The sequence below is a fragment of the Zonotrichia leucophrys genome, unplaced genomic scaffold (genome assembly GCF_028769735.1).
Source record: "Zonotrichia leucophrys gambelii isolate GWCS_2022_RI unplaced genomic scaffold, RI_Zleu_2.0 Scaffold_247_77025, whole genome shotgun sequence".
NCBI lineage: Eukaryota > Metazoa > Chordata > Aves > Passeriformes > Passerellidae > Zonotrichia > Zonotrichia leucophrys.
Genome location: NW_026992452.1, coordinates 33,337 through 55,586, shown reverse-complemented (window position 1 = coordinate 55,586; position 22,250 = coordinate 33,337). Strand labels below are relative to the sequence as shown.

The window sequence follows — 22,250 nt, the reverse complement described above, 5'->3', positions numbered from 1 at the left end:
TTGAGGGCGTGATCTGCGAATTTGCAGCCATTGTGGGGGCGTGGCCTATGCACAAACTTATGGGCGTGGCCTGTGAGTTATTGGCCGCCTTGGGGGCGTGGTCTTATCTGTATTTGGGGGCATGGCCTGTGGCACATCAGCCATTTTGTGGGCGTGGTCTCTGCACAAATTTGGGGGCGTGGCCTGTGTGTTGTCGGCCATCTTAAGGGCGTGGCCTGGATGCCATTTTGAGAGATTGGTCTTTGCATTGTCAGACATATTGTGGGCGTGGTCTCAACTTGTTTTGTGGGCGTGGCCTGTTGGATTTGAGCCATCTCGGGGGCGGGGTCTGGGTGACATTTTGGGGGCGTGGCCTGTGATTTGTCGGCCATTTTGTAGGTGTGACCTCTGCACAAATTTGGGGGTGTGGCCTGTGAGTTGTCGGCCATCCTGGGGGCGTGGCCTCAGCATCATTACGGGGTTCTCAGCACATTGTCGGCCATCTTAGGGGCGTGGCCGCTGCATCTTTTGGGGCGTGCCTGTGAGTTGTCAATCATATTGGGGCGTGGTCTTCGCACAAATTTGTGGGCATGGCCTGTGAGTGTTCGACCATCTTGGGGGCGTGGCCTGGACGCCATTTTGGGGCGTGGCCTTTAAGTTTTCAAAGACATTGGTGGCATGACCTCAGCTTTATTTTAGGGCGTGGCCTGTGGGTTGTCAGCCATCTTGGGGGCGTGGCCTGTGAGTTGTCGGCCACCTTGGGGGCGTGGTCTTTGAATTTTCAGCCATCTTGGAGGCGTGGCCTCCGCGTCATTATGGGGTTGTCAGCACACTGTCGGCCATCTTGGGGGCGTGGCCTGGATACCATTTTGGGGGCGGGGTCTGTGGCATGCCAGCCATTTTATGGACGTGGTCAAAACTTTATTTGTGGGCGTGGCCTGTGACATGGAAGCCATCTTGGGGGCGTGGCCTGGATACCATTTGGGGAGCGGTCTTCAAAATTTTGGTAATCTTGTGGGCGTGGTCTCTGCCCAAATTTGGGGGTGTGGCCTGTGAGATGGAAGCCATATTGGGGGCGTGGCCTAGATGCCATTTTGAGGGCGTGGTCTTCCCCATTGTCATCCATCTTGGGGGCGTGGTCTCAGAATATTTTGTGGGCGTGGCCTGTGAGTTGTCGGCCATTTTGTGGGAGCGGCTTGGACAACATTTTGGGGTGTGGCCTGTGAGTTGTCGGCCATCCTGGGGGCGTGGCCTCAGCATCATTACGGGATCATCAGCACATTGTTGGCCATCTTATGGGCGTGGCCTCTGCATCTTTTGGGGGCGTGGCCTGTGAGTTTTCAGCCATCTTGGGGGTGCGGTCTCGGCACAGTTTGGGGGTTGGCCTGTGATATTTTATGACCACTTTGGGGGCGTGGCCTTGGCGCCATTTTGGGGGCGTGGCTTGTGAGTTGTCAATCACATTGGGGCGTGGTCTTTGCACAAATTTGTGGGCGTGGCCTGTGAGTTTATGACCATCTTGGGGGCGTGGCCTTTAAGTTTTCAAAGACATTGGTGGCATGACCTCAGCTTTATTTTAGGGCGTGGCCTGTGGGTTGTCAGCCATCTTGGGGGCGTGGCCTAAATACCATTTTTGGGGGCGTGGTCTTCAAAATTTTGGCTGTCTGGTGGGCGTGGTCTCTGCACTAATTTGGGGGCGTGGCCTGGTAGATGTCAGCCATTTGGGGGGCGTGGCCTGTGAGTTCTCAATCACATTGGGGCGTGGTCTTCGCACAAATTTGGGGGCGTGGCCTGTGAGGTTTTGACCATCTTGAGGGCGTGGCCTGGACGCCATTTTGGGGGCGTGGCCTTTAAGTTTTCAAAGACATTGGTGGCATGACCTCAGCTTTATTTTAGGGCGTGGCCTGTGAGTTGTCGGCCACCTTGGGGGCGTGGTCTTTGAATTTTCAGCCATCTTGGGGGCGTGGCCTCTGCGTCATTATGGGTTTGTCACCACACTGTCGGCCATCTTGTGGGCGTGGTCTGGGCAGCATTTAGGGAGTGCGGTCTCCATGTTGTCGGCCATCTTGTGGGCGTGGTCCAGGCGCACCGGCGGCCATCTTGGTGGGCGTGGCCGGCGTCAGGCGGCCACCTCGAGGTCGCCCATGCGCAGGGTCCCGGTGTCGTCACCGGGGTTCAGCCCCCGCCAGCGGGAACCGCCTGGATTGGGGCGAAAATCCGACATTTTGGGCAAAAAAATGCCATTTTTTGGTAAAAGCCCAACATTTTGGGGGAAAGGAGCCATTTTGGGGGTGAAAATCCGACATTTTGGGCAAAAAATGCCATTTTTTGGTAAAAACCCAACATTTTGGGGAAAAGGAGCCATTTTGGGGGTGAAAATCCGACATTTTGGGCAAAAAATGCCATTTTTTTTGGAAAAAAAAGAATATTTTGGTGATAATTACCATTTTTGGGGTGAAAAAATTGATTTGGAAGGGGATTGAGGACTTTTTGGGGTGAAAAAAGGAGATTTTGGAGATAATTTGGGGATTTTTGAGGTGGTTTGGAGACAAAATGCAAAAATTTATGGGAAAACGAGGAGTTTGGAATAAAATTGGTGATTTTGGGGGTAAATCCAAGGTTTTGGGGTAAAATGAGGATTTTTTGTGGCAGGAATCAAAGTTTTGGGGTCGAAAAGGATAATTTGGGGTAAAATTGAAGGGTTGGAGGGAAAATTGGGAAAATTTGGGGTGGAATGTGGGAATTCTGATGGGGGAATGGAAATTTTGGGGTGAAAAGGGGAAATTTTGGGGTGAAAAGGGGAAATTTGGGGAGAAATGGGGAATTGTGGTGGAAAATCTGGGGAGTTTGGGGTTAAAATGGGAATTTTAGGGTAATAGGGGGAAATTTGGGACAAAACGGTCAAATTTTGGAGCAAAAAAGAAAATTCAAGGGGGAAATGGGCAATTTTGGGGAGAAAGAGATTAAATGTTGAACTAAAATGGGAAATTTGGGGTCAAACCATGAAATTTTGGGTCAAAACGGGCAATTTTGGGGAGAAAAATGTTAATTTTTAGACTAAAATGGGGAAATTAAGGGTCAAAATGAGAAATTTGGTGTCAAATGGAAAATTTTGAGGAAAAATTATTACATTTTTGATGCAAGTGAGAAAATTTAGGTCCAAATGGGGCATATTTGGGCTGGAAATGGGAGATTTTGGGGGAAAATTGAAATATTTCCATTAAAGATTGAGATTTCAGGGAAATATGGGCGTCAGAATGGGCAATTTGAGGAAAAAATATTAAATTTTGGATAAAAATTGGAAGTTCTTGCATCAAATTGGACCAAAAGGGCTGATTTGTGGTAAAATGGTCAAATTTTGGTTTAAAAAGGACAATTTTGGGGTCAAAAGGAAGAATTGGAGGATCAAAATGGGCAATTCTGAGGTAAAACAGAGAAATTTGGGTTAAAATAGGAAATTTGGAGGAAATTTTGGGGTTCAAATGGGAAATTCGGGGTTAAAAGTGAGAAATTTGAGGTGAAAACGGAAAATTTGAGGTCAAATTGTGAAATTTGAGACTAAAATAGAAAAATTTGGGGGAAAATTGGTGATTTTGGGGTTAAATGTTCAATTTTTGGCACGACCAGGGAAATTTTGGGGTTAAAATGGGAGATTTGGAGACATTTGGGGGTCCAACCCCTCCCCTCCCCCCCTCACTGACCCCTCCTCCTGCGGCACAGCCAGGCAGCCAATAGGATCGCCAGGAGCAGCGAGGCCACGCCCACCACGCCGCCGATGACCAATGGGAGGAAGTCGAAGTCGGCTGGGGGGGAAAAATCTCCTCAGAAAAAATGCTGGGACAGAAAATTCCCCAAAAAGGCAAAAAATCACCCCAAAAATGCCCCCAGGGTCAGTGGGCGTGGCCAGAGGAAGGGGCGTGGTCAATGAGAGGGGGCGTGGCAATTTGGGGGCGGGGTCAATAGAGTGGATGCGGTCAGTAGGTGGGTGTGGCCATTAGATGGGTGTGGCCATTGGAGTGGGCGTGGTCATTAATGTGTGGTCATTGTGGGCATGGTCAGTGGGTGGGTGTGGTCAGTGAGGGCGTGGTCAGTGGGTGGGTGTGGCCATTTTAGGGTGTGGTCACTCAGCTGGGTGTGGCTAATTTGATGGGTTTGGTCCATTGGGGTGTGGTCATTAGGGTGGGCGTGGCCATTTAAGGGTGTGGTCATTGGTGTGGGTGTGGCCATTTGGGGGTGTGGCCAATCGAGTGCGTGAGACCAATTTCGATGGGCGGGGCCAATTTCAATCAATCCAATGAGTGGGTGTGGCCATTTGTGGGTGTGAACATTGCAGTGGGTGTGGCCATTTGGGAGTGTGGTAATAAGGGTGGGTGTGGCCATTTGGGGATGTGGCTAATTTGATGGGTGTGGCCATTGGGGTGCGGGTGGCCATGTTGGGGTGTGATCATTGAGGGTGTGGTCATTGGAGTGGGTGTGGCTAATTTCATGGGTGGGATCAACAGCGTGGGTGTGGCCACTTTGGGGTGTGGTCATTGGGGTGGGTGTGGCCATTTTGGGGTGTGGCCATTTTAGGGTGTGGTCATTGGGGTGGGTGTGGCCATTTTAGGGTGTGGTCATTGGGGTGGCTGTGGCCATTTTAGGGTGTGGTCATTGGGTGGGTGTGGCCATTTTAATGGGTGTGGCCATTTTAGGGTGTGGTCATTGAGGTGGGTGTGGCCATTTTGATGGGCATGGTCAATTTCATTGAGGTCACTGAGTGGGTGTGGCCATTTATGGGTGTGGCCATTTGTGGGTGTGGCCATTTTAGGGTGTGGCCACTTGGGTGGGCGTGGCCATGTTGGGTGTAGTCAATAGAAGGGGTGTGGCCATTTAGGGTGTGGCCAATGCAGGGAGTGGCCAATAAGTGGGCGTGGCCAATGAGCTGTGTTTGGTACTTGGAGTGGGTGTGGCTAATTTGATGGGTGTGGTCAATCGGTGGGCGTGACCAATTTCTTGCAGTCATTGAGGCGGGTGTGGCCATTTATGGGTGTGGCCATTTGTGGGTGTGGCCACTTGGGTGGGTGTGGCCACTTAAGGGTGTGGTCATTGAGATGGGCGTGGTCAATTTTGCTGTGCCCAACTGGTGGGTGTGGCCATTTTGGGGCGTGGTCATTGGGATGGCTGTGGCCATTTTGTTGGGCGTGGCCACTTTGGGGTGTGGTCAATGTGTGGGAGTGGCCAATAAATGGGAGTGGCCAATGGGCTGTGTTTGGTCATTGGAGTGGGTGTGGCTATCTTGATGGGCGTGGTCCATTGGGGTGTGGTCAATAGGTGGGCGTGGCCAAATTTTTTTGCAGACATTGGGGTGGGTGTGGCCATTTTGGGGTGTGGCCAATTTTATGGGCGTGGCCAATTGCGGCGTGGTCATTTTAAAGGTTGTGCTCATTTTGATGGGCGTGGCCAATTGCTGTGATCACTTAGGTGGGCGTGGCCAATGGGATGGGTGTGTCCATTGCAGTGGGCGTGGCCAAACCCCATTTTGTCACCTCCCCCCTCCCTTTTTCCCCCCAAATCCCAAAATTTCCCCCCAAAATCCCCAAACCTACCCACGACCAGCACGGCCACGCCTTCACTGGGCGGAGCCTCCACCCAGGCCCCGCCCACCTCCTCCTCCAGCCGGCAGCTGAAATTCCCGGAAAATTCCGGCAAAATCCGCTCCAGCACCACCTGCGACCCGTCCTCGATGACGTCACCGGTGACGTCAGCGATGAGGTCATCGCGCAGCTCGGCGCCGTCGCGGAAGAAGCGGAAGCGGCGCCGGAAGTGACGTCGGTGGGCGGAGCAAATCAGGCGCAGGCGCTGCCCCGCCCCGACCACGCCCGAGCGAGGCTCCACCCACAGCACCGGGGGCGGGGACGGCTCTGGGGGGACAAAAAAAATTGGGGGGAAATCGGTGAAATTGGAGATTTTTAAATTTTGGGGGGAAAATGGCAAAAAATTTTGATTTTTTTGGGAACAAATGAGCAAAAACGGCAGAAAAATTTTAAATTTTTGAGGAAAAAAAAAATCAAAAACAGGCACGAAAAATTCAATTTTTTGGAGAAAAAAATGGCCAAAAATGGTGGAAAATTTAAATTTTTTTTTAGGAAAAAAGAAAAGGGTAAAAGTGGCGCAAAAAATTCAATTTTTTTGAGATTAAAAAGGCTAAAAATAGAAAAAACTTAAATTTTATTTGAGATATAAAATCTTAGAACTGAAACCAAAATTAAATTTTTTTGAGAAAATAGCCAAAAATGGAGAAAAAATTCAGTTTTTTGGACCAAAAAAAAGGCTAAAAATGGCACCAAAATTCGAGTTTTTTGGAGAAAAAAAAGACTAAAAATGTTGCAAAAATTTGAATTTTTTGGAGGGAAAAACAAACCAGAAATGGCACAAAAATTAAAATTTCTTGGTGGAAAAAGAAGGCCAAAAATGGCTCAAAAGTTCAAATTTTTGGAGGAATAAAATGGCCATAAATGGCACCAAAATTCCTTTTATTTTTTTGAAAAAAATGACACAAAAGGCCAAAAAATTCAATTGTTTTGAGACAAAAAATAGGCCAAAAATGGCACAAAAATTCAATTTTTTTTTTTAGAAAACAACCCCTAAAAATGGCACAAAAGTTTAATTCTTTTGGTAATAAAAAAGGCCAAAAATGGCTCAAAAGTTCAAATTTTTGGAGGAATAAAATGGCCAAAAATGGCACAAAAATTCGATTTTTTTTGAGAAAAAATGGCCAAAAATATTAGAAAATTCTATTTTTTCTGAGATAAAAAATCCTAAAAATGGCACAAAATTTCAAATTTTTTGAGAAAAAAAAGGCTAAAAATGGCACAAAATTTCAATTTTTTTGAGGGAAAAAAGGTTAAAAATGGTCCAAAACAATTTTTGGACGAAAAAATGGCCGAAAATGGTGGCAAAAATTCAATTTCTTTGAGGGAAAAAAAAGCCTAAAAATGGCACCAAAATTCCTTTTTTTTTTTTTTTTGGTGAAGAAAATGACAAAAAAAGGCCAAAAATGGCGCAAAAATTCAATTTTTTTTTTAGGAAAAAACCACTAAAAATGGCAATTTTCGGATGAAAAAATGGCCCAAAAATGGTGGCAAAAATTCAATTTCTTTAAGGAAAAAAAAGCCTAAAAATGGCACCAAAATTCAATTTTTTTGAAGATGAAAATGAAAAAGATGGAGAAGAAACCCAAGGAAACTCAACGAAACCCAACCAAACTCAACTAGACTCAACCAAACCCAACCATGACCCAATAAAAATCAACGAAACTCAATGAAACTCAACCAAACTCAACCCAACTCAATCTTGACCCAACAAAACTCAACCAAACTCCACCAAACTCAATCTTGACCCAACCAAACTCAACCAAACTCAACGAAAGCCGACCATGACCCACCCAAACCCAACCTTGACCCAATAAAATTCAACCAAACTCAACCTTGACCGAACCAAACTCAACCAAACTCAGTCTTGACCCAATGAAACCCAACGAAACTCAAGGAAACTCAACCAAATTCAATCTTGACCCAAGGAAACCCAATGAAATTCAACCAAACTGAAGCAAACTCAACCAAACTCAATCTTGACCCAATGAAACCCAACGAAACTCAATGAAAGCCAACCATGACCCAATCAAACTCAACTAAACTCAACCAAACCCAACGAAACTCAACCAAACTCAATCTTGACCCAACCAAACCCAACGAAACTCAATCTTGACCCAACCAAACCCAACCAAACCCAACAAAACTCAATCTTTTCCCAGTCAAACCCAACGAAACTCAACCAAACTCAATGAAGCCCAACCCAAGGAAACCCAATGAAATTTGACCAAACTCAAGAAAAATCAACCAAACCGAAGCAAACTCAACCAAACTCAACGAAACTCAACCAAACTTTATCTTGACCCAACCAAACCCAACCTTGACCCAACGAAACCCAACGAAACTCAACGAAACTCAACCAAACTCAATCTTGACCCAACCAAACCCAACCTTGACCCAAGAAAAATCAATGAAACTCAATGAAACTCAACCAAAGCCAACCAAACTCAATCTTGACCCAGCAAAACCCAACAAAACTGAATGAAAGCCAACCATGACCCAACCAAACTCAACCAAACCCAACCAAACCCAACAAAACTCAATCTTTTCCCAGTGAAACCCAACGAAACTCAACCAAACTCAATGAAGCCCAACCCAATTCAATCTTGACCCAAAGAAACCCAATGAAACTCAACCAAACTCCACCAAACCGAAGCAAACTCAATCTTGACCCAACCAAACCCAAGCAAACTCAATCTTGACCTAACAAAACCCAACAAAACTCAATGAAAGCCAACCATGACCCAACCAAACTCAACGAAACTCAAGCAAACTCAACCTTGACCCATCCAAACCCAACCAAACTCAATCTTGACCCAACGAAACTCAATGAAAGCCAACCATGACCCAACCAAACTCAACAAAACTCAACGAAAGCCAACCATGACCCAACCAAACCCAACGAAACTCAACAAAACTCAACCAAACTCATTCTTGACCCAACCAAACTCAATGAAACTCAACAAAACTCAACGAAAGCCAACCATGACCCACCAAACTCAACAAAACTCAAGCAAACTCAGCCTTAACCCAACCATGACCCAACCTTGACCCAATAAAATTCAACCAAACTCAACCTTGACCCAACCAAACTCAACCAAACTCAGTCTAGACCCAATGAAACCCAACGAAACTCAACGAAACCCAACAAAACCCAACCAAACTCAATCTTTTTCCAGTGAAACCCAACGAAACTCAACCAAACTCAAGTAAACTCAACCTTGACCCATCCAAACCCAACCAAACCCAACCAAACTCAAGGAAACTCAAGAAAACCCAACCCAATTCAATCTTGACCCAAGGAAACCCAATGAAATTCAACCAAACTGAAGCAAACTCAACGAAGTCAACCAAACTCAATCTTGACCCAACAAAACCCAACCAAACTCAATGAAAGCCAACCATGACCCAACCAAACTCAACAAAACTCCACCAAACTCAACCATGACCCAACCAAACTCAACGAAACTCAAGCAAACTCAATCTTGACCCAACCAAACTCAACCAAACTCAATCTTGACCCAACAAAACTCAATGAAAGCCAACCATGACCCAACCAAACCCAACCTTGACCCAATAAAATTCAACCAAACTCAACCAAACTCAATCTTGACCCAACCAAACTCAACCAAACTCAATCTTGACCCAATGAAACCCAACGAGAACTCAACGAAACCCAATGAAACTCAATCTTTTCCCAGTCAAACCCAATGAAACTCAACAAAACTCAACCAAACTCAATCTTGAGCCATCCAAACCCAACCAAACCCAACCAAACTCAACAGAACTCAAGGAAACCCAACCAAAATCAATCTTGACCCAAGGAAACCCAATTAAATTCAACCAAACTGAAGCAAACTCAACGAAACTCAAGCAAACTCAACCTTGACCCATCCGAACCCAACCAAACCAAACTCAATCTTGACCCAATGAAAGCCAACCATGACCCAACCAAACCCAACCAAGCTCAACGAAACTCAAACTCAATCTTGACCCAACCAAACCAAACCAAACTCAACCAAACTCAATCTTGACCCAACCAAACCCAACCTTGACCCAAGAAAAATCAATGAAACTCAACCAAACCCAACGAAACTCAATCTTTTCCCAGTCAAACCCAACGAAACTCAACCAAACCCAATGAAACTCAACCAAACTCAATCTTGACCCAACAAAACTCAACGAAAGCCAACCATGACCCAACCAAACTCAACAAAACCCAACCAAACCCAACCAAACTCAACGAAACCCAACGAAACTCAAGGAAACTCAACCAAACCCAACGAAGCTCAATCTTTTCCCAGTCAAACCCAACGAAACTCAACCAAACTCAACAGAACTCAAGGAAACCCAACCAAAATCAATCTTGACCCAAGGAAACCCAACGAAAGTCAATCAAACTCAACAAAACCCAACCAAACTCAATGACACTCAACCAAAACAAACCAAACTCAATCTTGACCCAACCAAACCCAACGAATCTCATCGAAACCCAACCACACTCAAGCAAACTCAACCAAACCAAAGCAAACTCAATCTTCTCCCACCAAAACCCCACCAAACCCAACCAAACGCAACGAAACCAAAGCAAACCCAACCCAACTCAATCATGACCCAACCAAACTCAACCAAACTCAATCTTTACCCATCCAAACTCAATGAAACTCAACCGAACGCAATCTTGAGCCAAGTAAACTCAACCAAACCCAATCAAACTCAATCTTGAGCCAACCAAACTCAATGAAACCCAACAAAAACTCAACCAAACTCAACCAAACCCAACCAAACTCAATCTTGAGCCAACCAAACTCAATGAAACCCAACAAAAGCTCAACAAAACTCAACCAAACTCAACCAAACCCAACCAAACTTAATCTTGACCCTGCAAAACCCAACAAAACCCAACGAAACTCAACCAAACCCAACCAAACCCAATCAAACTCAAGCAAATCCAACCAAACTCAATCTTGAGCCAACGAAACTCAATGAAACCCAACAAAAACTCAACCAAACGAAACCAAACCCAACCCAACCCAATCTTGACCCAACAAAACCCAACAAAACTCAACCAAACTCAACCAAACCCAACCCAACTCAATCTTTTCCCAACAAAACCCAACGAAACCCAACCAAACCCAACCAAACTTAATCTTGACCCAACAAAACCCAATGAAACTCAACGAAACTCAACCAAACCCAACCCAACTCAATCTTTTCCCAACAAAACTCAACGAAACTAAAACTCAACCAAACTCAACCAAACCCAACCAAACTCAATCTTGACCCAACAAAACCCAACCAAACCCAATCAAACTCAAGCAAATCCAACCAAACTCAATCTTGAGCCAACGAAACTCAATGAAACCCAACAAAACCTCAACACAAGCTCAACCAAACTCAACCAAACCCAACCAAACCAAACCCAACTCAATCTTTTCCCAACAAAACCCAACGTAACTCAACCAAACCCAACAAAACCCAACCAAACTTAATCTTGACCCAGCAAAACCCAACGAAATCCAACGAAACTCAACCAAACTCAATCTTTTCCCATCAAAACTCAACTAAACCCAACCTAACTCAACCTTTTCCGAACAAAACCCAACCAAACCCAACCCAACTCAATCTTGAGCCAATGAAACTCAACCAAACCCACTCTTGACCCAACCAAACTCAACCAAACTCAAGCAAACCCAACCAAACCTAGTCTTGACCCAACAAAACTCAATGAAACTCAACAAAACCCAACAAAACCCAACCAAACCCAACGAAACTCAACCAAACCCAACCCAAATCAATCTTTTCCCAACCAAACCCAACCAAACCCAACCCAACCCAACCCCGCCCACCTTCCACCACCACGGCCACGGCCTCGCTGGCGTAGGAGCCGACCCAGCGCCCCTCGGCCATCTCCTCGTAGCGGCAGCTGAAGTTCCCGGTGTCGTTCCGGCCGCTCCTCTCCACCCTCATCCGGGCGCTTCCGGAACCTTCCGGCTCCCCGTCGCCGTCGAGCTCGCGGTCGTCGCGCAGGAAGCGGAAGTGGCGCCGCGGGGGGGCGGGGCCGGGCGGGGCCGCGCACAGGAAGAGGAGGGGCTGGCCAATCACGGTGCGGCGCGACGGCGACACCGTCAGGTTGGGCTGGGCGGGGCGGTCTGGGGGGGGTCAGGGGTCAGAGGTCAAAGTTGGGGGGCGGGGTCAGAGATTGAAATGTGAGTTTTGGGGGAAAACAGGAATTTTTGGTCGACGGGGACGGATTTTGGGGTGAAAATGGCAAAATTTGGGTGGAAAGGTCAAAGTTGGGTGGAAAATCCAACGTTTTGGTCGAATTTTGGGATAAAAACGCCCAAATTTTGCGACAAAACCCCCAATTTTCACACTTTCCACCCCAAACCCTTCAAAAATCCACGAATTTCCCACCCCCAAAACGCCCAAATGAAGAACTTTCCACCCCAAATCCACCAATTTCACCCCAAAACCGCCCAACTTTGGTTCTTCCCACCTCAAAACCCCCAAATCCACGAGTTCCACCCCAAAAAAAACCAAATTTTCAAACTTTCTACCCCAAAGCCCCAAAACCCATGAATTCCACCCCAAAACCCTCCCAAATCCAGAACTTCCCAACCCAAAACCCCCAAAATCCACAAATTCCACCCCAAAACCCCCAAATCCAGAACCTTCCACCCCAAAAAACCCCCCCAAAAACACCCAAAATCTTCAAATTCCACCCCAAAACCGCCCAACTTTGGTTCTTCCAACCCCAAAACCCAAAATCCTCGAATTCCACCCCAAAACCCAAATTTTCGCACTTTCCACCCCAAAACCCCCCCAAAAAAACCCAAAATCCTCGAATTCCACCCCAAAAAACCCCCAAAATCCTCGAATTCCACCCCAAAACCCACCCCAAATCCAGAACTTCCACCCCAAAAAACCCCAAAATCCACAAATTCCCCCCCAAAACCCCCCAAAATCCTCGAATTCCACTCCAAAACCCCAAAAACTCATGAATTCCACCCCAAACCCTCAAAATACAGAAATTCCACCCCAAAACCCCCAAATCCGGAACCTTCCACCCAAAACCCCCCAAAAAAACCCCAAAATCCTCGAATTCCACCCCAAAAACCCCCAAAAAAAAACCAAAATCCACAAAACCCCCCCAAAAAATCCCAAATCCATGAATTCCACCCAAAACCCCAAATCCACGAGTTCTACCCCAAAACCCTCCCAAAACCCCCCAAAATCCTCGAATTCCACCCCAAAAACCCAAAAACTCACGAATTCCACCCCAAAACCCTCCCAAATCCAGAACCTTCCACCCCAAAAAACCCCAAAATCCACAAATTCCACCCCAAAAACCCCCAAAATCCCCGAATTTCCACCCCGCACCCCCCGCCCCGCGATTTGGTCTGGTCCCGTCCCCCCCCGCACCCCGCACGCGGATGAGCACGCCCAAAACCCTCAAAATCCACAAATTCCACCCCAAACCCCCAAAAAACCCCAAAATCCTCGAATTCCACCCCAAAACCCCAAAATCCAGAACCTTCCACCCCAAAACCCTCCCAAAAAACCCCAAACCCCCGAATCCCCATCCCAAACCCCCAAATCCTCGAGTTCCACCCCAAAACCCTCCCCAAACCCCCAAAATCCTCGAATTCACCCCAAAACCCCCCCAAAAAACCCCCAAAATCCACAAATTCCACCCCAAAACCCTCCCAAAAAAACCCAAAATCTACAAATCCTCGAGTTCCACCCAAAACCCCCCCAAAACCCCGAAATTCCACCCCGCACCCCCCGCGATTTGGTCTGGTCCCGGTCCCCCCCGCACCCCTCACGCGGATGAGCACGCCCAAAACCCCCCAAAAAACCCCCAAAATCCACGAATTCCACCCAAAAAACCCAAAAATCCCCAAAATCCTCGAATTCCACCCCAAAATCCTCGAATTCCACCCCAAAACCCCCAAATCCACGAATTTCCACCCCAAAACCCCCCCAAAAAACCCCCAAACCCCCCAAATCCTCGAGTTCCACCCCTCAAACCCTCCCGAAACCCCCCAAATCCTCGAATTCCACCCCAAAACCCCCCAAAAAATCCCAAAATCCTCGAATTTTCACCCCAAAACCCCCTCCAAAACCCCCCAAATCCTCGAGTTCCACCCCAAAACCCCCCAAAAAACCCCAAAAACCCCGAAATTCCACCCCGCACCCCCCCGCCCCGCGATTTGGTCTGGTCCCGTCCCCCCCCGCACCCCTCACGCGGATGAGCACGCCCAAAACCCCCCCAAAAAACCCCCAAAATCCACGAATTCCACCCCAAAAAACCCCCCAAAATCTACAAATCCCCCCTCAAAAAATCCCAAAATCCTCGAATTCCACCCCAAAACCCCCAAAAACCACGAATTTCCACCCCAAATCCAGAACTTTCCACCCCAAAATCCCCCAAAAAAATCCCAAAATCCCCGAATTTCCACCCCGCACCCCCCTTCCCCCGCCATTTGGTCTGGTCCCGTCCCCCCCCGCACCCTGCACGCGGATGAGCACGCCCGCGCTGGGCTCCGACACCGCCTCGCTGCCGTCCCGCCGCCGCGCGCTGTACGCGCATGCGTGCACGCCGCCGTCGCGCGGGCCGCTGACGGTGACGTTGATCGTGTGCGCCCGGCGCGTCGTGCGCGCCTCGCTGGCCCAGCCCGAGGCGCCCCAGAAGCGGAAAGCGCGCACGCGCGCCGGGCCCGGCGGCGCCGAGCACGTGACGGACACGTGATCGCCGACCAGGAAGTGCGGCCGGGGCGGGGCCACCGAGATGGACGGGGCGGGGAGGGGCGAATCTGAGGGGGAAAATAATGGGAAAAAAAATGGGAAAAAAATGGGAAAAAATTGGAAATTTTGTGAGGTGGAAATGGAGAAAAAGCGCGAAATTTTACCCAGATTTTGGATTTTTGACCCAAAATTCTGATATTTCCCCCCATAATTGTGATTTTTTTCCCAAAATTCTGATATTTTCGCCCATAATTGTGATTTTATTTTTCCCCAAAATTCTGATTTTTTTCCCCAAAATTCAATTCTTTGGCCCCAAAATTCATAATTTTTTGGCCCCAAAATTAATAATTTTTTTACCCCAAATTCTGATTTTTTTTTCCAAAATTCTGGTTATTTTTTCCCCAAAATTTTGATTATTTTTTCCCCAAAATTCTGATTTTTCCCCCTAAAATTCTGATTTTTTTTCCCACCAAAATTCTGATTTTTTTTTCCACCAAAATTCCGAAATTTTTTCCCCCAAAATTCTGATTTTTTTTCCCCAAAATTCTGATTTTTTTTCCCCAAAATTCTGATTTTTTCCCCCAAAATTCTGATTTTTTTTCCCCCAAAATTCCGATTTTTTTCCCAAAAATTCTGATTTTTTTTCCCCGAAAATTCTGATTTTTTTTTTCCCTAAAATTCTGATTTTTTATGCCCCTAAATTCTGATTTTTTTCACCCCAAAATTCTGATTTTTCCCCCCCCAAATTCTGTTTTTTCTTCCCTCAAATTCTGATTTTTCTCCCCAAAATTCTGATTTTTTTTCCCGCCCAAAATTCTGATTTTTTTTCCCAAAAAATCTGATTATTTTTTACCCAAAAATTCTGATATTTTTCCCCCAAATTCTGATTTTTCTCCCCAAAATTCCGATTTTTTTGCCCCAAAATTCTGATTTTTTTTCCCCCAAATTCAGGTTTTTTTTGCCCCAAAATTCTGGATTCTTTTGCCCCAAAATTCTGATTTTTTTTCTCCTCAAAATTCTGATTTTTCCCTCCGCCAAAGTTCTGATTTTTCTCCCTAAAATTTTGATTATTTTTTACCCAAAATTCTGAATTTTCTCCCCCAAAAATTCTGATTTTTTCCCCCAAAATTCTGATTTTTTTCCCCAAAAGCTCTGATTATATTTACCCAAATATTCTGATTTTTTTTCCCCAAAATTCTGATCTTTTCCCCCAAAATTCTGATTTTTATGCCCCCAAAATTCTAAATTTTTTTCACAAAATTCTGATTTTTTTCCCCAAAATTCTGATTTTTTTGATCAAAATTTTGATTTTTTTTGACCAAAATTCTGATTTTTTTCCTAAAATTCTGATTTTTTACCCAAAATTCTGATTTCCCCCCCAAAATTCTGATTTTTTTTCCCTAAAAATTCTGATTTTTACCCAAAATTCTGATTTTTTTGATCAAAATTTTGATTTTTTTTTGACCAAAATTCTGATTTTTTTCCTAAAATTCTGATTTTTTACCCAAAATTCTGATTTCCCCCCAAAATTCTGATTTTTTTTTCCCTAAAAATTCTGATTTTTACCCAAAATTCTGATTTTTTTTCCACCAAAATTCTGATCTTTTTCTCCCCAAAATTCTGATTTTTTTCCCCCAAAATTCTGATTTTTTTTTCCCACAAAATTCTAATTTTACCCCCCCAAAATTCTGAATTTTTTTCCCCAAAATTCTGATTTTTTTTTCCCCAAAATTCTTAATTTTTTCCCCAAAATTCTGCGCTTTTTTGCCCCAAAATTCTGATTATTTTTCCCCAAAAACTCTGATTATTTTCCCCTAAAATTCTGATTTTTTTCCCGAAAATTCTGATTTTTTTTCTCCCTTAATTCTGAATTATTTTTCCCCTAAATTCTGATTTTTCACCCAAAATTCTGATTTTTTTCCCTAAAATTCTGATTATTTTTTACCCAAAAATTCTGATTTTTTTCCACCAAAATTCTGATTTTTTTGCCCCAAAGTCTGATTTTTCCCCCCAAAACTCTCAACTTTTTTGCCCCAAAATTCTGATTTTTTTTCCACTAAAAATTCTGGAATATTTTCCCCAAAAATTCTGTAATTTTTTTTCCGCAAAATTCTGCTTTTTTTGCCCCAAAATTCTGATTATTTTTCCCCCTAAAATTCTGATTATTTTTTCTCCCCCAAAATTCTGATTTTTTCCCACCAAAATTCCGAAAATTTTTGCCCCAAAATTCTGATTTTTTACCCCAAAATTCTGGATTTTTGACCCAAAATTGTGATTTTTTTGCCCCAAAATTCAAATTTTTTTCTCCCCAAAATTCAGATTTTTTACCCCAAATTCTGATTTTTTCCCCCCCCAAAATTCTGATTTTTCCCCCCCAATTCTGATTTTTTTGCCCCCTATTCTGATTTTTTCCCCAACAATTCTGATTTTTTTTCCCTCAGCCAAAGTTCTGATTTTTCTCCCTAAAATTTTGATTATTTTTTCCCAAAATTCTGATCTTTTCCCCCCAAAATTCTGATTATTTTTCCCCAAAAACTCTGATTTTTTTCCCAAATATTCTGATTTCCCCCCCCAAAAATTCTGATTTTATTCCCAAAATTCTGATTTTTTTTGCCCCAAAATTCTGATATTTTACCCCCAAAATTCTGATTTTTTTCTCCCAAAAATTCTGATTTTTTTCCCCCAAAATTCTGATTTTTTTCCCCAAAATTCTGATTTTTTGCCCCAAAATTCCGCTTTTTTCCCCAAAATTTCCCTTTTTTGCCCCAAAATTCTGATTTTTTCCCCAAAATTCTGATTTTTTTTCTCCCAAAAATTCTGATTTTTTTTTCCCAAAATTCTGGTTTTTCCCCCGAAATTCTGGGGTTTTTTCCCCCTAAAATTCTGACATTTTCTCCACAAAATTCTGATATTTTCCCCACCAAATTCTGATTTTTTTTTTCCCTAAAATTCTGATTATTTTTCTGCAAAATTCTGATTTTTTTCCCCCAAATTTTAAATTTTTTCGCCCCAAAATTCTGATTTCTTTTCCCACCAAATTCTGATTTTTTTACCCCAAAATTCTGATTTTTTTTCCCCCAGAATTCTGATTATTTCCCCTCCCCAAAATTCTGATTTTTTACCCAAAATTCTGGATTTTTCTCCCCCAAAATTCTGATTTTTTACCCCCAAAAATCTGATTATTTTTCCCCAAAATTCTGATTTTTCTTTCCCCAAATTCTGATTTTTTCCCCCAAAAATTCTGGATTTTTCTCCCCCAAAATTCTGATTTTTTACCCCCAAAAATCTGATTATTTTTCCCCAAAATTCTGATTTTTTTTCCCCAAAATTCTGCACTTTTTTTGCCTCAAAATTCATATTTTTTGCCCCAAAATTCTGATTTTTTTTCCCAAAATTCTAAATTTTTACCCCTAAAATTCTGGAATTTTTTTCCCCCAAAATTTGGATTTTTTTGCCCAAAATTTGGATTTTTTGGGAATTTTTCGTTACCTGAGGGCGACACCAGCGGGAAAAGGAGCAGAAGAGAAGCTGGGAAAAGGAAAAATGGGAAAATTTTAAAAAATTTGGGAAAATTTTAAAAAATTTGGGAAAATTGGGGAAAAATTGGAAAAAAATTGCAAAAAAATGAAATAAAAAAATATTAATTATTAATTAGGGGGAATGAAATGAAATTAAAAATTAAAATAATTTAAAATAAAAATGGGATTAAAATAATATTAAACCAGGAAAAATTTGGAATATTAAAATATTAGAATTATTTTTAATTCATAATTTAGGGGGAATTAATTGAGAGGAAAATTGAGAGGAAATTGAAAATATTTTGAAATAAAAAGGAAAAAAATTAAAAATTTAAAAATAATGGGAATAAAAAGGAAATAAAAACTTATTTCTTCATTTTGAATTGGGGAAAATGAAAAAAGAAAAATTAAAAATAAAATAAAACAAATATTAAAAAAATAAAATAAAAATAAAAATAATTTTTAAATGCAAGGAAACAACAAAGAATTTCCGAAAGGAAATTTAAAAAAATGAAATTTAAAAATTAAAACTAAATTTTTAAAAAATTGAAAATAAAGTTCGAATTAAATTTAAAATTTGAAAATAAATTGGAAGAAATTAAATATTGCAATTATTTTTTAAAGGGAATGAAAATAAATTTCACTAAAAAGTTCTAAAATTAAAAATGATTTTAGAGAGCAAATGGAATTTTGAAAAATAAAAATAAAATCGAAATTAAAATGAAAATCAAATAGAAAAAAATTAAAATAAAAATTAAATATACCATCAAAATTAAATATACCATTAAAATTAAAATTAAAATTAAAATTAAATAGAAAAAATTAAAATAAAAATTAAATATACCATTAGAATTAAATATACCATTAAAATTAAAATTAAAATTAAAATTAAAATTAAAATTAAAATTAAAATTAAAATTAAATAGAAAAAAAAATAAAATAAAAATTAAATATACCATTAGAATTAAATATACCATTAAAATTAAAATTAAAATTAAAATTAAAATTGAAGAGAAAATAAAAAAAGAAATTTTAAATTAAAAGAAATTTAAAGAAAAATTCAAAGGAAAAAATCGATTCAAAAAAGAAATGTGAAAGTGAAAGGAAATGGAAATGAAATCAAATTGAAGAATGAAAAAAATTGAAAATAAAAAGTGAAACAGTGAAAAATGGGATTTGAAATTGGGGGAAAATGGGGAAAAAATGGGAAAAAATTGGAAATAAAATTGGAAAATAAATTGGAAAAAATTTAAATGAAAAATTAGAAGGTGAGGAATAGAATAGAAATATACCAAAAAAAATTGGGAAAAAATTGAAATTGGATAAAATGGAGGAAGGAATTAGAGGTAGGAAGAGGAGTTGGAATTAAGCAGAAATGGGAAAAAGGGAAAAAATGGGAAGTAAAGAAATGGAAAGAGTAAATGGGAATAGGACAAATAAATGTGGGAAAAATGGAAAAATTGGAGGGGAGGAAGAGAGGGGAAGAGAAAGTAGGGGAAAATGGGCACAAAAATGGGGGAAAAAGGGAAAAATGGAAAATGGGAGGAAGAGAGGAGGAGGAAGAGGAGCCAAAAAATGGGGAAAAAATGGGAAAATTGGGGAGGGAGGGAGAGAGGAAGAGGAGGAGGGATGAAGGGCACAAAAATGGGGAAAAAAGGAAAAAATTGGGAAAATGGGAAGGAAGAGGAGGAAGAGGAAAAAAGGAAGAGCGAAAGGAAAAATGGGGGGGAGAAAAAGGAAAAAGGAAATGGGAAAAAAAGGGAAAAGGAAAAGGGAATGAAGGAGGAGGAAGAGGAGCCAAAAAATGGGAGAAGAATGGGAAAAATTGGGGGGAGGAAGAAGGAGGAAAGGAGGAAATGGAAAAGGAGGGAAAGAGGCAAGAGGAAAAAGGGCACAAAATTGGGAAAAAATGGAAAAATTGGGAAAAAACAAAAAGGGAAGGAAGAGGAGGAAGAGGAGCCAAAAAATGGGAGGAAAAATTGGGAAAATTCAGTGGGGAGGAAGGAGGAGGAGGAAGAGGAAGAGCAGGAGGGAAAATGGGCACAAAGAAATGGGGGAATAAGAGGAGAAAAATGGGGAAAAATGAAAATGAGAGAGGAGGGGGAGAGGAGGAAAGGACAGAAAGGGGCAATAAAAAATGGGGAAAAAAAATGGAAATGGGGGAAAATGTGGGAATGGAGAAAGGAAAGAGGAGAAGAGGAGCCAAAAAATGGAAAAAAGGGAAAAATTGGGAGGGGAGGAAGAGGAGGAAGAGGAGGAAGAGCAGGAAGAGGAGGAGGGAAAATGGGCACAAAAATGGGGGAAAATGGAAAAATTGGGAGGAAGAGGAGGAAGAGGAAGAAGAGGAAGAGCAGGTCCAGAAATGGGGGAAAAAATGGAAAAATTGGGGAAAATGAAAGAGAGGAGGAAGAGGATGAGGAGGAGGAAGAGGAGCCAAAAAATGGGAGAAAAAATGGAAAATTTGGGAAAAATTGAGAGGGGAGGAAGAGGAGGAGGAGGAAGAGGAGGAAGAGCAGGAGGGAAAATGGGCACAAAAATGGGGGAAAAAGGGAAAAATTGGGAAAAATGGGAGGAAGAGGAGGAGGAGGAAGAGGAGCCAAAAAATGGGGGAAAAAATGGAAAAATTGGGAAAATTGGGAGGAAGAGGAGGAAGAGCAGGTCCAGAAATGGGGGAAAAAATGGAAAAATTTGGAAAAATGAAAGAGGGAGGAGGAGGAGAGGAGCCCAGAAATGGGGGGAAAATGGAAAAAAATTGGGAAAAATGAAAGAGAAGAGGAGGAAGAGGAAGAGGAGGAAGAGGAGCCAAAAAATGGGGGAAAAATGGGAAAATTGGGGAAAATTCAGTGGGGAGGAAGAGGAGGAGGAGGAGGAGGAGGAAGAGGAGGAAGAGGAGGAAGAGGAGGAAGAGCAGGAGGGAAAATGGGCCCAAAAATGGGGGAAAAAAGGGGAAAATTGGGAAAAATGGGCAAAGATGAAGAGGAGGAGGAGGAGGAGGACGAGGATGAGGAAGATGAGGATGAGGAAGAGCAGCTCACCCAGCAGCGGGACGGAGCTCGGCCGCGCCATGGCCGTGTCCCCACCCTGTCCCTGTCCCTGTCACCGTCACTGTCCCCACCCTGCGCTGTCACTGTCCCCACCCTGTCCCTGTCACTGTCCCTGTCCTGTCCCCTCCCTGTTCCCCCTTTCTGTCCCCAAAGTGGCGCCGGCCCCTTCCTGTCACTGTCACCCCCCCGTCACTGTCACTGTCACTGTCCCCACCCTGTCCCTGTCCCCTCCCTGGCAGTGTCACTGTCCCTGTCATTGTCCCCTCCCTGTCCCTGTCACCCCCCCGTCACTGTCACTGTCACTGTCCCCTCCCTGTCCCTGTCCCCTCCCTGTCCCTGTCATTGTCACCCTTGTCCCTGTCCCCTTCCTGTCCCTGTCACCCCCCGTCACGGTCTCTGTCCCTGTCATTGTCCCCTCCCTGTCCTTGTCCCCTCCCTGGCAGTGTCACTGTCACTGTCACTGTCCCCAAAGTGGTGCCATCCCCTTCCTGTCCCTGTCACCCCTGTCCCTGTCACCTCCCTGTCCTTGTCCCCCCGTCCCTGTTCCCTTGTGTCCCCATCAGTGTCCCCATCCCTGTCCCTGTCCCATCAGTGTCCCCATCCCCTCCCTGTCCCCTCACTGTCCCTTCCATGTCCACATCCCTGTCCCCATCCTTGTCCCTGTCATTGTCCCCATCCCCTGTTCCCTGTCCCTGTCACCATCCCCTCCCTGTCCCCATCCTTGTCCCCCCGTCCCTGTCCCCTCGTGTCCCCATCCCTGTCCCCATCCCTGTCCCCAAAGTGGTGCCATCCCCTCCCTGTCCCTGTCACCCCCATCCCTGTCCCTGTCCTTGTCATTGTCCCCATCCCTGTCACCTCCTGTCCCTGTCCCTGTCACCCCCATCCCCTCCCTGTCACCTCCGTGTCCCCGTCCCCATTCCTGTCCCTGTCCCTGTCATTGTCCCCATCCTTGTCCCCATCCCTGTCCCCTTCCTGTCCTTGCCACCATCCCTGTCCCCATCCCTGTCACTGTCCCCTCCCCATCCCTGTCACCTCCATGTCCCCGCCATCCCCACCCTGTCCCTGTCATTGTCCCCACCCTGTCCTTGTCCCTGTCACTGTCCCCCCGTCCCCTTCCTGTCCCTGTCCCCATCCCTGTCCCTGTCACCCCTGTCCCTGTCCCCTCCATGTCCCCAAAGTGGAGCCATCCCCATCCCTGTCCTTGTCCCTGTCCCCTCCTGTCCCTGTCCCCTCGTGTCCCCATCAGTGTCCCCATCCCTGTCCCTGTCCCTGTCCCCTCCTCTCTCCCATCCCTGTCATGGTCCCCTCCTGTCCCCATCCCTGTCCCC

General features: G+C 44.1%; 1 protein-coding gene across 1 annotated transcript; it reads right to left on the bottom strand.

Annotated features, from left to right (window-relative positions):
* Positions 1-1,534: 1,534 nt before the first annotated feature.
* LOC135441337 (hemicentin-2-like) lies at positions 1,535-20,944 on the bottom strand. The gene is made up of 7 exons (XM_064700882.1): positions 20,914-20,944; positions 14,126-14,428; positions 11,459-11,761; positions 5,565-5,879; positions 3,681-3,782; positions 1,884-2,178; positions 1,535-1,599 (listed from the first exon to the last, which is right to left on the bottom strand). The coding sequence occupies exons 1-6, from the start codon at positions 20,942-20,944 to the stop codon at positions 2,099-2,101; spliced, it is 1,134 nt and encodes a 377-aa protein (XP_064556952.1). The 3' UTR covers positions 1,535-1,599; positions 1,884-2,098.
* Between the last annotated feature and the right edge of the window lie 1,306 nt (positions 20,945-22,250).

What these genes read in the sequence shown, in the direction of transcription:
- LOC135441337 (XM_064700882.1), bottom strand. Translation starts at nt 20,944, where the DNA reads ATGGCGCGGCCGAGCTCCGTCCCGCTGCTGG. An exon ending in GAGCTCCGTCCCGCTGCTGG is followed by an intron (nt 14,429 to 20,913) that starts GTGAGCTGCTCT and finishes TTTCCCCCTCAG; the next exon opens with ATTCGCCCCTCCCCGCCCCG. An exon ending in CGTGGCCGTGGTGGTGGAAG is followed by an intron (nt 5,880 to 11,458) that starts GTGGGCGGGGTT and finishes TTGTCCCCCCAG; the next exon opens with AGCCGTCCCCGCCCCCGGTG.